The 18,151-nt window shown below is 48.4% G+C and overlaps 1 protein-coding gene across 1 annotated transcript in view; it reads left to right on the forward strand.

Moving 5' to 3' along the window:
* Ezr (ezrin) overlaps positions 1–18,151 on the forward strand; it is a 43,155-nt gene that overhangs the window by 11,044 nt on the left and 13,960 nt on the right. Inside the window, exons 2-4 of the mRNA XM_032894736.1 lie at positions 12,587–12,670; positions 16,379–16,474; positions 17,409–17,683. Coding sequence (XP_032750627.1) covers positions 12,587–12,670; positions 16,379–16,474; positions 17,409–17,683 — 455 coding nt within the window. The remainder of the gene's footprint in view (positions 1–12,586; positions 12,671–16,378; positions 16,475–17,408; positions 17,684–18,151) is intronic.

An 18,151-nucleotide genomic window follows, 5' to 3' on the forward strand; every position in this document is an offset into this window, starting at 1 on the left:
AGCGTTCCAGGTGGGTTTAGTCTAGAGGCCTTTCATTTCCTACGTGCTGTGAGCCAAGAATTAAAACCCAGTGTAGCATGCAGCAGCCATCTTGGCTGTCCCTGCCTCTGTCTTTATGGGAATCTCCTCTGTGTGTATAACTAGGCAGGTATCTCGGTGAGCTCCATCATAGCTGGAGTGTGCCGGCACAGCCAGCGAAACCAAAAGCTGTCTTCTCAGTTTCCAGACTCCACTAAAGAGAAAGTGACCTTGAATGAGGAGTTATTTAGTCTGCCTTGGTGGACTGAGAGGGGAGGGGGATGTGGGGTTATCTGTGCTTCTTTCCCCTTAGCAGCAGGTAAAATCCACTGGCTGTTTCCCCTGCTCTGTGTGAAGTGGTCTCTGAGAATTCTTGTTTGATACCTTTGGAAATCCCAGGCCTGTACCTCCTTACAAGCACACACAAAGTGAGAAGTTACAGGTGCCAGGCACCAGCCTGTTAGCAGTCCAGAAAGTGCCCTTCCCTTCCGTGGGTCGTTTTGCCCACAGGCCCTCCTGCTCTGGTGTGGGCCAGGAGGGAAGCAGCCTATCTGCTACCCAAAGGTCTGTGGGGAGGGCTCAGCACACCCTGTTCCCAGCCAGGTTTGGAAGTAGAGAGGCCCAGAACTGACCCTCTTTTTAATGCTCAGAAAGCTCCCTTCTGGTTCTAAGGTCAGATTTTTTTCCCCCCTGATGATAATGAGTACAAAAGGACTAGTTTGTCCACTCTTTGTGTTTGTTAAGCAGCCTCGGTCTGACAGGAAGTGGGTCTTGGGGGCAGGAAGTAGCTTACTTTCTGAGGCAGAAAGGAGCTATTGAGAAGAACTTGAGATTTCATTGCATGTCCTCATAGTTATGGGAAAGCATTAGCCCATCTGAGCTCTTAGTTGTTTTCACTCTGGAATTTACTAATAGACTTTTCAGCTCATTGACTTAGATCCACCCTTAGAAATCAACATCTACTGATAGATGAGTGTCAGAAAGGTGAGAGAGTCATCTAAGACATCTGGGTCTCAGTGCCCTCAATCCAAGAATGTGATGCCTACCTGCTGCCCAGGAGGCTGAGGCAGGTGGATTGGGACTTCAAGGCTGGACTAAGTAGTTACAGAGACCGTTTTCTCAAATGAGGAGACAGGTGGAGCAGTGCATGCAGATGCCGTGATACATGTAAGCACTCATGCATGGGGTGGGGTGGGCTGAGGGATGACAAAGGCGTGCACACAGACAGACATACACAGACAGACACATAGACACGGAGATACACAGACACACAGACACACACAGAGACACAGACACACACAGATACACAGACACAGACACATAGACACGGAGATACACAGACACACAGACACACACAGAGACACAGACACACACACATGGACACAGATGGACAGACAGACATACACAGACACACATAGACATACACAGACACACATATTCACACATACACACACATTCACACACACACACATACGGACACACTGACACAGACACACACACATGGATACAGATGGACACACACAGACACAGACATACACAGACACACATAGACATACACAGACACACATATTCACACACACACACACACACACACACACACACACACACACACACACACACACACGGAGGCTAGGAATGCACAGGCAGGAAGCAGTAGCCGGTCACAGTCACCTATAGAATGATTAGCCTTGTCACTGTGGTAGCGAGAACATATCCATTTATATCACAGGGAGGAAAACTGCCCTTGGGACATTAGTTACCAGGCAGTTTTCAGGCCCAGCATCTGTGCCAATATATTAAGAATTTAGTGTTTATATTTAGTCTGGTGGCGGTGTCGAGGTAGGGAGAACAGTTTGGCAAGAGGCTCGAGGAGAATGTTGTGCTAACTTTCGTAATTAAGGTTACCCACAGAGTTCCTTCAGAGTGCACCTGGCATCTGTAAAGTGAGGCATGTGCACCCGCCATGTTCCTGGGAAGCCAGATCCAACCGGCTGTGCGCACCAGGGCACACATGTACAGGGCATGGTTTATTATGCTCTAAAAAACTGGGGGCTAGGGGTGCCTTCCTAGTCATGATGAAATAAACCACAAGTATCCAAGTATCCCAGGGTAAGGGTATAAGGTGTTTGTAGACAGTTCGGAAAGTGAACATAAGCAGATATAAATCATGGAAGGGGGGACTTAAATTTGTCAACCTCCATTTTGCCAGACTTGCTTGCAATTAAAAGTCGAAATGATGACTTTAGACTCTGATTTAAAATTCACACTCAGCATTTTCTAAACACCAAGGAAAGGGAGCACATAGCGTGAACTGAGATCCCACAGAACTGCTTGCTCTTTCACGGAGTCAAGCTGCCTCCTTCGGTTTTGACCTCTCAGGTCACCTCTTTGCTCTTCATTGCTGATTAGTGCTGGGGCAAACTCTAGTCAAGACTGGTGGCACGAAGACAGAGGCAGTGACCTGGTGGGGTTAGTCTTAATTCATGTTAACATCAGGAATTCTGACCTTGCTGGTGAGGCACAGCTGTCCCCAAGAACAGTCTTCTGTGGAATAGCTGACGCTGGCCTACACTCCAAACGTTGCTACCAGGTCTCAACAATCAGTGGTGTGACTGGTATTCATGGTTCCTGGGAAAGTTGAAGAGATAGCAGAACTGCAGAGATGCACTTTGACCTCTGTGGAGCTGCTCTCTGGTTGTGTGTCAGCTCTGACATTGGATATCATCATCATCATCATCATCATCATCATCATCATCATTCCTTGGGCAATAAAAGATATATGTCCTAGTATTGTGTCATCATATGGAATTTTTATTATGTTGAGACCATGCATTCTAGCCAGATACCTTTGTTAGCTTGCTGTGTTAGAGAGACAGTGATACACAGAACTTACTGCTACCTGACTGACAGTTTTTGTGGTAACTGACCTAAGGCTGGGCTTCCTTTTCCTTCTGGCAGTCTTCCTAAGCACGTTGATCAAGCTTCTCTGGGCACTGTTCAGCAGGCAGTATGCTGGGGTGCCCAGATCTGACTTAGAGATACACAGTGAGCGTGGGGTAAATGATCAGACCAACTGTGTGTGTCCATCATCCTCCATGGACTGCAGGTTCTTCTCAGGGCTATTTCATCCCTTCTGTGCGATTATCTTGTCATTTCCACCTTTCTCCACACATCTGCAAGAATGTTCCGGAAGCTTGTCAGCAAGACCTCGTGCTTAGATGCATGCCAGCCTGCCTTTGAATGCCCAGTGACAGCTGTAGCTGTGGTTGGGAGGTCTAGGAGAGAACCCCAGTTAGCAGTGCTGGATTGGCAGACATGTGAACAAACATTGTAGCCCATAAGTTCCTGAAATAAAGGAGCCCTTGGCACAGCACTTCTCTCTGAAATGCTCTTGGAATATTTCGGTCAGTTCTGGCTTAGCAGAGTTGTTCTTGTCTTGGCCCTCTTCAAAAGAAGGGATAGTTTGGTGGAATTTAGAAAAAAGGCATTGCAAATGAGTGCTTTCTAGAAATAGTAACGAGATAATACACGGTCCTGGGAGTTGGCCTTGTAGCGAGTTTATAGTTTGAGTTTATACACGGTAGTCAGCCCCAGAGCACATGGAGGCAGTCTATGGTTACAGATGGAAACAAAGTTATCCTGGCAGTTGGCCATGGGGGTCGTTTGTGAGACAGAAACAGTTCTTGTAACAATAGCAAAGCTCTGGGGACTGGGAGGGGGATTCAGGGGCTGAGGGTTCAGGGTTCCGGGGCTGGGGGTGGCTTAGCAGGTCTAGAGGCACTTGTCTACAAGCTTGGCTATGTGAGATCACACCCTAAAACCTCCATAAAAGTGGGTGGGGAGAACCAGCTTCAGAGTCCTGTGACATGTGCTGGGACCAGGCACACGGACACACACCCAATAGAAACAATTGAAAACTAATTAGCCATTGCTGCTTCCAAAGGGTCAGAAAGAGCTTCCGAAGAAAAATCCAGCAGCAAGCCACAGAAACTGTCCACCTTCTATGGGGCTGCTTTTGCCCACCTTAACTGAGTTCCAGAGTCTACCTTTTCAGGCAGAGTAAAGTTTGCTAAGTTACTGGGAATATTTTACAGAGTTCGGTTACTTGTTAGCTAGCATTTGTGTAAAGCGGCCACTGTGTCTTAGCAGATGCTACAAGATGACTTTGTATTTGCAGAGACAATGGTTTGTGTCAAAGATTAGAAGGGACCGGGATTCCTAGAACCAAGCCCCTCCGGCACTCCCAGGGCAGGTACTTTCCAGGCAGGTCCTCATTAGCAGGTGCTTTAGTCCCAGCTACAGGAGCTGTGGCCTTCACTGTGTCAGGCTCTTTCCCATGAGCACATGTCATTGACTTCACCCCTGAGCTTGGCAGAGTAAATAAATCCAGGGCTTGGGAAGCAAGTGCCTCATTTGTTGGGCTAACGCAGGCTACCATGTGGCTTACATCCCAGAGGAATACCACAGTATACATGTGTAGCTGGCCATACTTAGACCATTAGGAAAGGTTGCAATTCCTTGTCAGGTCAGCCACCATAGAACGTTGTGTTTCTGATATCTCCTTCAGCAGGAGCAGGCCCTTAAGGCGAGATCTGTTAGTGTGAGGGAGTGGTGTGAACAGAATCGTTGTAATGAGATTCAGAACAGAGGACTGAACCCCTGCTTCTGTCTAGGGGAAGGCTAGGGATAGCCTTGGCTGCAGACCACAGTTTAACAGCTCACAGCTCAGCAGCCAACTCTGCTCTGCCTGCCACATGGCATCATGGGTAAAGCCAGGTGGGGGTGGAATGGCCTCACACATTGTTATGATCAATGTAGCTATCGATCGCTCTGCCTTCCCAGGGACATGGGATATTTTCATTTAAAACTCAAAACAAAAAATGTAAGCTTAGTTACATGTTTAGTTTTTGAAAATTAGTCTCCTTTAATCTTGGCTCCACCAAGCTGACGATACCCAGTGGCTCTGAGGGATGTTGCTTGCTTTTTAGCTGTTCTGTTGGAGATCATCAAAGCACCAGGGAACCAACTAACAAAATGTTGATCCAATGATTCAAGTGGGTCCAGGAAGGGAGGTATCCATGCAGTGGAGTGGTGATCGGCAACAGAAAAGGCACAGCAGATGAGTTGAAAACGTCCTAAGTGACAGGCAGGAGATGTCTTCTCTGACATGCCCAGAGTAGGAAATCATAGAGCCATCAAAGGAGGTCATGGGTCATCAGGGTTCGGAAGTTAAGAACGGGGGCGGTGCTAACAGGTACTTCACTTTTGGTGGCTGAGAACAGTCTACAGCTAGCTGGGTATGGCGGAGCACGCGTGGAATCCTTGACCAAGGTGGGAGGGTTGTGAGTTGAAGCTGAGCGTGCTATGTAGCAATACCCTACCTTGAAAAGGAGGGGAAAATCTAGAACTTGATAGCAATGTCCGTTGTGTAATCCTGTGAATGATAGAAATCCCAAATTGCACATTACAAGCGGGTGACTCTTACGGCATGTAAATTATATTTCCTGAAAACTCGTAAAACACAGACTCAACATGAAAATGAAGATAAAGACTCCAATCCGGTAGCCCGAAGCAGGAGGCGGGCGTGCACACATCTGATGCCATTTGTGATGTCCCCATCTTCCCTCTGAGGGAGAAGGTTACTGTATCCACTTCCTATTTAGAGCATTTCCTGACTATTTGAAGGTTGTTAGAAGTTGCACCCTCAGCTGGGCTGTTAGCAAACAGCACTGGCCTTTGCCTTGATAAGGGGAGCTGGGCTCTCAGCACAGCCCTGGGCCCAGACTGAGCTTTGAGCCCAGGCAGGTGTGATAACTGGGCACAATCTTATCACTGCATCCCCTGCCTGAAATCCAAACATTCAAGTGCCACTGTTTGAATTTCCTCTCCGTTCCATGGCATTCCTGAGACATGGATATGGAAGAAAAGTCACTGGAGGTGTTTGACCCACAGTGGCTACTGCGTGTGCAGCGGTCAGTCTAGAAGGTACCCTGTACCAGAACTTACACTGATGTTTGCCCTTACTCTGTAAGGGTGAGTGTACGCTCTGATGCTGCACATCGTGTCTAGGCATGGTGCACAACTTGAATCCCAGTACTCGGGAGGCAGGGGCAGGTGGTGGGTCTCTGACTTTGAGGCCAGCCTGGTCTACATATGGAGTTCCAGGACAGCCAGGGCTACATAATAGAGAGACCCTGTCTCAAACGAGAAAGACTGTAGAAGAAATCTTAAGCTAAGTGAAGTCTCTCAGTGACATTACCCAAAGGAAACTCGAGTGACAAGATTGATTTACCAGAGAAAAGAGCTAGGAGATAATTTAACCTAAGCCAAACTGAGCAATCATACATGGTGTAGATCAAAGTTTCATTGTTAAGTCTTTTTTTCCTTAGACTCTTAGAAGATGTTTTAGATGACATTTTGATAATCAAACTGTAAAGACCCAGAAATGTGTGTTTTCAGAGTGCATTCTGAAAAGCCGTGCATCTTTGAGATGGCTCTGATCAACAGAGCCTGGGAATTCTTGTCCTGGGATCTCACAGTTTGCCTTAGCTAAACAAAGGAACGGGAAACTTACTCCAGACTCCTGTGACCTTGGGACATGGGACCTTGGGACAAGGTCCCATCCCATGGATTCCTGTTCTCTTTAAAAGTCACATAGCCAGAAGACTCAAGACAGATTTCAGACCTTATACATGGTGACAGTCAGGGATCCCTCTCTGTCTGGAGCGGGGTGGGGGGGTGGGGGGTGGATTCTGACTTTTCTGCCCAGTGACTGGGCCTTCAGCAAAGGTGAGGCTGGGTTTATTTGCTTTAACAGGGTAGCTGCCGCTGGTTTACTCAAAACAAAACCAGGTTGGATGTTTAGGTTTTTAATCTCCATGGCACAGAAGCAGTTTGGCCTGTCCTGTGGCGTGTCTGCCCAGAAAGGTCATCCTGAAAATCGAAGTAGGTGTCCATGAACTCGTTCTCCTCGCTGCCTGCTTTTGGCCTCCTTTGTTCTTTCTGCCTTGTGGTCAGGTGATGTTACTGGCTGTCCTGTGTTCCCCTAAGAAAGAAGGCCGTCTACACTCTTACTTTCCACTCCATGTTTCTGGACAGACCCCATTCCCCCTGGACCAGCTGCAGCCGGCTGAGAACGTTGAGCTAACTTGCTTGTAGCCTCTGGGTTGAAGGACAGTCTTCATTCTTGCCAGTGTCCCAGTGATGCCTTTATTTAGCCCGTGCTCAGAAACTCTTGGCTCGATTTTAAGACATAAGAAAGCCTGAGCCAAGCCTGGTGGTGCACACCTATAACTTCTAGCGCTCTGGGGATCAAGGTAGGAGGGTGGTGAGTTCTAGACTGACCTAGGCTATATACCTAGACCTTTTCTCAAAATAACACAAGGAAGGTACAGGTTCCTAGACTCTGAGACTGATAGGTGGGCTTCTAAGAATTGGACCCAGAGGAGCTGCTGAAACCCGAGAGAGAGAGAGAGAGAGAGAGAGAGAGAGAGAGAGAGAGAGAGAGAGAGAGAGAGAGAGGGGGAGGGAGTGGGAACAGTAGATTTAGGCTAAGTGACCGAGTGCTTAGGTGGGCGGAGTCAGGCCACTGTTCGACACCTATACTAAACAATGTGCATTTTGTGGTTGGGTGGTCAGTGTAAATGCTTGTGAAAATGCTAGCTGCATTTCATTAAAAAAAAAACAAAACAATTTTTTTTTAACTGACAGTTTCATTCTTGTTTTTAGAAATAAAAAAAATGGGTTGGGGATTTAGCTCAGTGGTAGAGCAGTTTCATTCTTGGCCCTTTCTCCCCAGCCTGAAAAAAAAAAAAAAAAAAAAAAAAAAAAAGAAAAAAAAAAAAAAAAAAAAAGAAATTTAGTTCATCTCCATTTCGGTTTTAGGCAGTTGATTTTTTTTAAAAACAAACAAACCTCCACCGGTTCGGGCAGGAAATGAGAAACTGGCCCTTGCCACCAAAATAAAAACCGTCCAGCTAAGTCGTGCCACTGCCTGAGCTACTCAGTAGGTTCAAGGTGAAACGTGCACGTGTTTATTACAAACTCACTCTCCTCAAGGGGCTGGAATATCAGGCCTACCATACTAACCTGGCTGGGTCCAAGGCAACGTCCTTCAGAAAGGGTTTTTAAATTACATTTATTGGGGTGACAAGGGTACGCTGGCATGCATGTGGAGGTCAGAGTACACTTTGAGGGAGTCTGTCCTTTCCTTCCGTCCTGTGAGACTCAGAGATCAAACTCAAGTCAGGCTTGGTTTCCCCCACCCCTCCCCGCTTAACCTTTGGAGCCATCTCAAGATAAGTCATTCTGAAGTTCTGACTTTCAGTAGCTGTAGGAAGGCTCCATTATTATTAACCTGAGGAGTGCTACACATCCACACATATTTTAAGTTTCTATTTTAAGTTGAGTGTGTTTATGAACAGCTGCTTAGGGATTCTAACGTCTTAGAACCCTAGGTCTGAATTATCTTACATTAGCCTCACCGCTGTGAGGGGCACAAGAGGCACTTGTGTTAACTTTAATCTTCCCTGTTGGTCCAACCACCCTCTCTAGGCCAGGATAGGGGGACGCATGCTTCATGGTATTTTTGGCGACCCTGAGATAAATTCTACTTTTTTTTGAGGGGGGGGGTGTTGGGGTTGGATTTTAAATGACTAATTGGTGTGTGTGTGCGTGTGCATGTGTGTGTGTGTGTGTGTGTGTGTGCATATGTACACAAGTGTTTGTGCTGACTTAGATATTGGCATTGCACGGCGGGGGGGGGGTGGGAGGTGGGGGGGATATCCAGGACCCCCAGGAGTAAAAGCTCTGACCTACACCCAGCATCGCTACTGACATGCAAATTATCAAGACAATGAGATCTTCGAGAGGCCGAGTGCTCCTTTGGCTTTGTGAGTTTGTGAGTAGACAGTTGTTTCTCGGGACTCTCCACCTGTCCATAGGACTATTTAGCTCTTTGTTCTGTTCTGGATGACTTCTAACACTTGTGCTTAGGAACTGGCTCTGAGGGACACTGAAAATGCAAGGGTCTGGAGATCACTGAAGGAAGACCCCAGACCCAGTGTGCAAAGACAAAGAGTGTTTATTCTGCAGGAACAGCCAGTATGTGGGGCTCAACCATTCTTTGAAATGGTGATCCCAGATAAAGGCAAGCATGCTAGGGGGTCCCAGGTGGTCAGGTGTCTGCATTCCTGTGTCACAAACGTTTAACTGTAGGATAAGGTAGGGCTGCCCAGTGTAGGTGGCCCATTCTGAGTTAAGATATTTCCCCATTTTTGTGATTATTCCCAGACTGTTCTTTGGGAAGCGGTTTTATGGTCTATCCCTGGAGTTGGTGACTTATGGTCTGTTCCTGGAACTGGTGCCTTACACCTTTTTTCAAAATCAGGCCTGGTCCTTAAATGGGGGCAAATGGGGTTCATGTTGTCCTTTCAGAGGGTTCTATGGTGCTTATGGAATGATCACTGTGCATCCGGATGCCAGCAGCTTCCTTGTTGGAAACACTGGCACATCTGTCTGTCTTGAGTATCAAGATTGTGTTTGGTTGGTTGGTTTGGTTTTGGTTTTTTGGGACAGTGTTTCTCTCTGTATCCATGGCTGCCCTGGACAACACTGGCCTTCAACTCAGAGCTCCTCCTGCCTCTGCCTCACCAGTGCTGGGATTAAAGGTGTGCACCACCACACGTGGTTTAGGGAAGATTCTTAAGTCTGGCTATGCCCAGATCAGAGTTAGGGATTGTCCTTTTGGATAGGGCTGGTGGAGGGAAACCATCTGTGTCGCTGCTGTGTAGATTGACCCCCTGCAGTGGGAGGTAAGGATTTACAGGTTCACCCAGACCTGAGCAAGCTCAATGCACATCGCATTCAACTGAGCGGTTCTAGCCTACCTCAGCAGAAGTACTTACGAAGCTACCTGCTTACCCTCCAGAGTTGTCTGAACTTTGAACTGAATAAAACCTAATCAGAACCCTAATGTGACACATAGCTGGGTGCGGTGGCATATGCCTACAGTGCTAGCAGAGGCAGGAGGATTGCCCATGAGTTAGAGGCCAATCTGGTTTACATAGTGAGTTCTGGGCCAGTCAGGGCTACATACTGTCTCAAAAAAGAAAAGCCTCAAAGAGGAGATGGATATTACAACTTAAATTATTAAATAATGTGCTTCATGGCTTCATGTAGCTCTCAGAGTGGTTGATATCAACTGTGTGTGTATACATGTGCATATGTGTGTGTGTGCGCACACACACGTTTGAGCAGATGCACATGCCTACCAAGGCTTCAAGTTGATGTTGGTAATCTTCCTTCATCGATGCCCACTCTGTTTACCAAGGTCTCTCATGTAACTAACTACCAGCGCTCCAATCCCAGCTAGTCTCGGGTCTGGTCATGCAAACTCTCGTCCCCGGGCTTTGATGTCAAATACTTTCCCCATTGAGCCATCTCCACAGTCCTTACAGCATCTCCTTGTGGTAATCACTGGCCTTGGCCTCTGGAGATTCCCTACGTTAAGAAAGCCTTGCTCCTGGGTATTCTCTGCCTTTGTCCTGCCCTGTTTGTTATGCCTTAACCAGTGGTCCCTGAAGATCTGCTGGCCTGTGCCTTCTTAATGGCTTTTTTTTTTTAAAAGGAAGATATTGCTATCAGGAGATGACTACCATTTTAAGTTTTAAAAATCATACTAAAACATAACATCGAGTTTCTTTGCAGTAAATGTCAGTTCTTCAACTTGCAGATATGCAGAGACAGTTTTTCACAATCTGGAGAATGCTACCTCTCCTATGTACCAGCGATGCCAGCTAGCAAGCCTCCAGGCATCTGGGACGGGTGTTAGAGAATCCTTTAGTTTCTCCAGCCTTTCACACTAGGGGCAAGTCTTTCACTCTCCCTCCTCTTCCTTCTTGTGTTTTTTTTGGGGGTGCGGGGGTGGGTAGGGTCTCATGGTGTAGCCCTGGAGAGTGAACTTGATAGCGACACTCAATATGTACGCCAGAACTCAGAGATCTGCCTCATCTGCCTCCCTAGTGTGGGGGTCAAAGCTGTCACACCGAGAGACACTGGACAGATTCAGCCTCTGGAGAAGGAGCTCACACCTGGTGCCTGCTCCCTGCTGTTGCATCCTGGCTGGATTCTCTGCTCCGTGGGCTACTGACTCACTCAGTCCTCACCACAGGTCACCTGCGCCAGGAAGAGACCCCCTGGTCCTGTCTGTATCCCCCATGTCTAAGCATCACAGCTGCCGTGTGCTATGTCTTTCTCTTTGGGGGGGATGTGGAAGAGTCCGTGAGAGCTTTCCTATACATAGTAAGCCTAGGTTCCTCAGGCACAAGATGTGAGAGCCATCTTGACTTTTTTTGTAATAAAAAAATTAAAAATTCATATATAATGTATGATTTTTTATAAATCATGCATTTTATATAATTTATAGTAATCAAAATTTTGTATAAATATATACATTTATTATATAAATATATAATATATGTACTATAAAATACACAATTTATATTTATATCATGTATGTTATATACTGTATATTATATAACATTATATATGCTATATTTTATAACTATATGATATATAGTTCACATGAAACACTGTATATAGTATATATTATAATATATTAATGTATATGATATATAGTATATATATTTATATCCTGCATGCATGTATGTGCACCACATGTGTGCCTGGTGCCTATGGAGGTCAGAAAAGGGTGTCAGATCCCCAGAACAGGTTATAGAGAGTCATGAACCACCATTGGGCGCTGGGGAACTGAACCTGGGTCCTCTGCAAGAGCAATGGATGTTAATAACTGGGGAGCCAACTCTCCAGCTCCAACTAGTTTATATAGAACAATAACAAAACCCAGTAGGGTGAGAGTAGGAACATCCTAAGGCTCTCCCAGGCACTGGATCACTCAGTGTGTCCCTGAGTGTGTATGTGGTAGGGGGTGGGGCACCATTCTAATGCAGCGTCCCCTGTCGGCCTCTTAAGTCTGTCACATAAGCTGGTGGACTGGCACCATTTATGCTTGTTGCAGTTTTATTTTTAGATGTCCTTTTCTTTGTTTCTGGTGTATAATTAGCATTTTAAATGGCTGCCTGATGCCCTGTCCTCTTTTATTTTGAAGTTTGTTCATTGTACCTTTTTTTTTTATGTCAGTTACTAATGTCCCCAGACTACCAGGCATGTAGCCCCTCACCTCCCTCTATGTTTTGCCTTGGTGTGAACGTCCTGCTGGTACCTCCGCTGCCCTGTCCCTCCACTGGCTGTTGGGAGGGCGGGGGTCACGGGATGGTACAGGAAAATGTATTACTAAAGGTGTTACATGCCTCGACACAGATGTGTTATTGGCATGGCGAGGCTGCATTCGAACCCCAGACACTGTACTGCCGAGGCTTTGTCAGCTGAGGCCCGCCCGTGGCAGGTGTTCTGCGATCAGCACTGAAAGCAGATGTTACAGAGGGGTGTGCAGCTGGCCTCCCCCCAGCAGCTCTGGGTTTAAGTGGGAGGGTGAGAGACCACCACGGCAAGACAGCGGAAATTCATGCTTTCTCTTCCTGCTTTCCAGATCAACGTCCGCGTGACCACCATGGATGCGGAGCTGGAGTTTGCCATCCAGCCAAACACCACCGGGAAGCAGCTCTTTGATCAGGTCGGTCTGACTTTGGGAAGGAGAAGTTTGTAATGGACCAGTCCTTTTGTCTTCTAAGCAAGTCACCTTGTTTGTTCACAAGGGCCTTTGAGAAAGCACAGTGCTGTTCTAGTTCACGACAGCAGCCGCAGTGAAACACCTCGGGGGGCAGCTCTTTTTGGTAACTATTCTTAGTTGGCAGCACTGACTTGATGCTGGGGTTTTTCATAGCACCACTTCCCCAAGTACAGTTTTGTCTAATGGCCCAGCCCTTCCCAAAGTACACTAGAAAACATTTTCTAGCATTAGCAGCTGTGTGCCACTGGTCAGCAAACTCTTTCTGCACAGGACCACAGCCGGTCTTTCAGGTTCGCAGACCATGTGGTCTGTGCCGTCGTAACTGCTCGTTCTTTCACTGCCACAGACCCAGGAATTGAGTGAGCATGGCCCTGTCAAATAAAATCCGTGTGGGGCCCCAAAGTTTTAAAGGGATTTCCTGAACCTTCCAAACACAAAACAAAACGCAATTCTTATCTTGTGGGCCACGCAGATAGTCCACAGACCAGACTTGGCATCCAGGCCATATAGCTGGCTGTCTCTGTCATATTTAGAATCCTCTTCTGCGGATCAGACAGAGCAGCTTCGCTAATACGAGAAGAGCGCTGTGACCAGGACACGGCACAGCATATCTAACACCGGGAGTGGTTCTCAGCACATCAGCCCTGTGGTCCCGCTTGCTTTCGTGAGGAAAGAGACTATCCTGTATTCTGTTTCTTAACAAACCACATGAGGTAGCCGGCTCCCGCAGGCAGTTTCACTGCAGAGCACTGGTGTTCTAAAGCAGCCTTTCCAGAATGTTCTACGTGACTATGGCATAAAATGGGGAGGTGCGCACCTCTCATTCCCATCTCAGGGTAGGGCTTGGAAAACCCTCCTTGGCTTTTTTGTTCTCTGTCCGACTTCATAGACTAAATAGGCCCAGACAGTGCCAAGGGATGTGCTGAAGGTGGCTGTGTAACATTGGTCAGAGCCCACCCTTGGCATCCAGGCCCTCCCTGGGCTCCTCCCTCTGCCTGACGTGAACGGTAGAGATGAACGAGAGCTACTGATTCTAGAGAGCGGGAGAGGGTGTGGGGATGTGAGGAAGGCCAGGGATGAGTCACACAGCACCTGATCTGAGAGCTTGCCCTCCCAAGTGGCCCCACTGCCTTTGGGGGTGGCACTCTGCACTCCAGGGTCAGCCTGAAAAAGAGAGCTCTGGTGCTGGGGAATCCTGGGAAGGGAATTCCAGCACCTTCAGAGGTTCCAAGTGGTACAGCCCCACGCTCGATCAGTCTCCCGGGAAAGTCAGTGCAGGGCCGTGCCAGGTGGCTCTGCAGCACAGTGTTTGGTGCCAGAGCATGCCCAGACCTGTTCTGCCGGGCTTGGGGTGGGTCAGGGCTGCCGGTCACCATTGTTTGAAGGTTGTTCTCTTCTAGTGAGATTTAAGATATTCCCTGCTCGGGGGTGAGGCTGGATTAAGGATGAAATCTAAAGGTCACCTCTGAAAAGTTCCCAAGGGAGGCTGGAGACAGCCCCTGAGTCCCTGTGGCACCACGTCCGGGTCCTAAGCCTGAGCAGCTCCCTGGCCCCCAGCCTTGGCTCCTGAGCACCTCTGTCCTTGTCTGCCCGAGTGGTGGGACCACAGGCAGGACAGCTTCCAAAGCAGAGCGGGAAAGCGTATATGAGTGGAGAGGTGAGACCATAGCCACAGAACAAAGTCCAGGAAGCTTGCTCCTGCCTCTGTAGCAGCCTCTTTCCTCTCAGACCAGGCTGCAGCCGGTCACTGGACTCCTGCTGGAGAGCCATATGGAGCAAGAACTGGGGGGACAGGAGGGATGGGACAGCACTTCAGCTCCTGCTTGGGGTTGACCGAACCTGGAATCCCTGTCCTTCCCTTCTAAAGCCAGTCACCCAAACCCTTCCTGAGGCAGAGGGAAGGGCCAACCCCAGACTGCTGAGACACTCCCTTGGGTGAGGCTGCGAGATGAATCATAGGCCCTTGACGGCAATGAGAACAGATGGCTTTATGGGGGTGTGGGATTCCCCTATAGGAGGACCTATGACCTGTGGCATGGTTTCAGAATGTGCTGAGGGAAGGTTGTGGAGAAGCCCAAGCTTTACAAACGCTGAAGACCATTCATTGGGAAGAGTAAGGAGGGTGGCAAGTCAGGGCCACGGGGGGGCAGCTTTTCACCTTGGTGGCTGTGTGGGATGCTTACAGATGGGCATGTTCACCCACACAGATGCAGGAGAGGACTCTGGGTGGTCCTTGGAAGGCAAGAGCAGTGGAGAGGTAGTTCAAATGGACAGATGTTCTTACTAGCTGAGGCTGCAGTTGGGTTGGGTGGATGGGTGGAAAGAGCCCGCACCTGCTTGCTCTGTGTGGAGGACGACCCTGTGCAACCTTATGTCACCTTAAGGTGCTGGCTTTCGGATAGGAATTTGGCAGGAGTGGACATGGAGTCCCTTCTGCACTCGGCACAAAGGCATGGGCTTCACAAGGCCCCAAGAGCAGAGTAAGAAGCTGAATTTCCTTCACACCACCCTGTGGTAAAATCTTGCATGTGGTCTATCCCCACTGTTTTGTGGGGTGAGTAGAGGGAGAGGGTGAAATGGTCACAGGGCAGTTAATAAGCAGAGACTCTGGAGTGGAAGCAAGCATTTGCTGCCCCTGCCCCCCACCCCCCAAAGGCCAAGATATTGTTAGAGATTTCAGATTTAAGCAGTTGCCTTGTACCTATGGTTTTTTCCTCTAACTCTCACTCTGCCCCCACACTCCTGAAAGCTGGGATTTGGTGTGTACCTTCACACCTGGCTTCCTGTGTGCTTTCCTGTGTTCAGTCTACTGTGTTTACCTTAAGCAGTACAGGAACTCTGTGAGAAAGCATGGAAATCTTTTCTAAAGGTTTAATGTTGCTCGTCATGGCATTTAAAATGATAAACATCTGAAATTTAGGGCTTAGTTCTTTTTATTTTTTTAATCACGTGCCTGTACGAGTGCAGATGCCCGCAGAAGCCAGAGAGGGTGTCAGATCCCCTGGAGGTGGAGTTGTAGGCTGTTGTGAGCCTCCTGACATGGGTGCCGGGAACCCACAGAGCCAGTCCCCTGCCTCTGGGACTCAGTGCAGATGATCAGTCACTGCTTCTCTGTCCTAAAGACTTTCCTCATGAGGACAGCCCCTGCAGATCCTTAACAACAGAACACAGGAAGTTCTCCCTCCTGTCGACCTTGCCACAGTCTCGATTGCCATCTTAGCTTATCTATGAGAATGTCACCTTTCTGAAGGCTCTTGACGAGAACAGCCAAGTAGTACCCCCTGCCTACCACACTCTTACAACCCTGGAGCCAGCTTCACCTGGGCACCCTGATGCTGGGCGGTGCACCTAGACGGACATTCCTGGAGGTAGACCGTCGGGTCTGCGTGCTTGTCACAGTCTGCCCCGCAGCCCGAAGTAAGGGGGTGTGAGCGAGAATTTATATAACGGACAGATAAACCTGCTGCGTCTGGCCAGATTCAGGCTAACATGTGTCATTTGTGCTTTGACCTGACATCTGTGAGTCATAGGTTAAAGTTGAGACTCTGCCTATTCCTTGTACCAAGAAGTCTCAGGGGACTGCTGAACATGAGGGACCGCCTGCTGGTTCTGGTGCCTGTGTTTTCTCATGGCGGCCTCTCTCTCACACAGGTGGTAAAGACCATTGGCCTCCGGGAAGTGTGGTACTTCGGCCTCCAGTATGTAGACAATAAAGGATTTCCTACCTGGCTGAAACTTGATAAAAAGGTAAGTAGGGTTAACTATTTACAGGCTAGCAATTGGGAGCTGGTCAGCTCCGTGGACATTGAAACCAGGATGCTCCAACAAAGTCCTTGTCTTTTTGTTCCTTGCTATCTGTGTAAAGATTTCTGTAGACAGAGAGGCTGCACGCTTCCAGGAAGAGAGAATATGGATTAGATTTAGATCTAGGCTAATCGTAACTGCTCCTCCTGGCTCCCCTGTTGGGGCAGGTAATGGTTAACTGCCTCACTTTTAGTTGGCCTTAGAGGGCTTTTTTTTTCCACGAGGTTAATCTAGAAATCATGAATCACACACCATATTGTCAGAACCTGCTGCTGCTTTGTTGGAGTCCGCCCTAAATTATCTTCTAGCTCCAAAGATTGGGTAACCCACTCGAAATAATGAAGTCGTCAGCTGAGCGTGTTTTCTTCAGACCCCTGGCAGGCTCTGCTTTTCCCTGTGTCACTGTAAGGAGGGTGAGGGTCAGTTCACGGTCCAGGGCCAGATCAGCTTCAGGGCAGGCCACAGCAGGAAGGACAGTGATCATCCCTAAATGAGTTCTCTCGGAATGCTATCATGGCCTCAAGAAATGAGGATGGGGTGAGCCGGTTTCCAGCAGCGTGTGAGTGCTTTGGACTGACTAACCACCTCACACCCTACAGCGATGAATTTCAGGGCTAGGGAACGTGGCTGGGTTGGTAGAGTGCTTGCCTAGCATGCACAAAGCCCCGTGTAAACCAGGCATGGTGGGAAGTGCCCTAATCCCGGGGCTCAGGACGTGGAGTATGAGAAGTTCAAGACCATCCTCCATATGCAACAAGTTTGAAGCAAGCCTGGGACACTCTCACATGATAACAGTGATAATTGTATGATAAATTTGAGTCACTGGTGCACGGGAATGGCCTGAAGTCGGCGCTGAGATCTGCCTTCCGTCTCACAGGTCTCTGCACAGGAGGTTCGAAAGGAGAACCCTGTCCAGTTCAAATTCCGGGCCAAGTTCTACCCCGAGGATGTGGCTGATGAACTCATCCAGGACATCACACAGAAGCTCTTCTTCCTGCAAGTCAAGGAAGGGATCCTCAGCGATGAGATCTACTGCCCCCCAGAGACAGCCGTGCTCCTGGGGTCCTATGCCGTTCAGGCCAAGTTCGGAGATTATAACAAGGAAATGCACAAGTCTGGGTACCTCAGCTCCGAGAGACTGATCCCTCAGAGGTGAGCCGAGGCTGGCCTGGGTGAGCACAAGCCCCTGACTCGGGAGGAGAGAGCAGGAGGTGAGAGGGAGCAGGCAACTTTGTCAAGGTGAAGTGCTCCCTTAGGCTGGGTCTCGGGTATTTTCCCAAGTGCTCGCTTTGGAATGTTCTGGGCCAGCAGGCCCCGCTGATGATTAACTGAGACCCAGCCAGGGTACGGTGTCCCTTCCTCATGGGTCTGAGGGGCAGGCCCCTTTCTGACCTGCCTGTGGGCTCTGCCTAAGCAGTATTCAGTAACCTGACCTCTGGAAAATCTGTCCTTACTAACGGTGGCAAAAAGGGACCCCCTCTGGAGGAAAAGGTTATTTAAAATAATTTTTAAAAACTCCCAGCGGTAATATGTCCTTTGAAAGGCTAAATCTTCAGGTTTGTGCTCAAGAAAGAAAATCAGAAACTAAAAGCCACGATTGTCCCAATCAAAAGAAAAGTA

Source organism: Rattus rattus, chromosome 2, assembly GCF_011064425.1.
Source record: "Rattus rattus isolate New Zealand chromosome 2, Rrattus_CSIRO_v1, whole genome shotgun sequence".
NCBI lineage: Eukaryota > Metazoa > Chordata > Mammalia > Rodentia > Muridae > Rattus > Rattus rattus.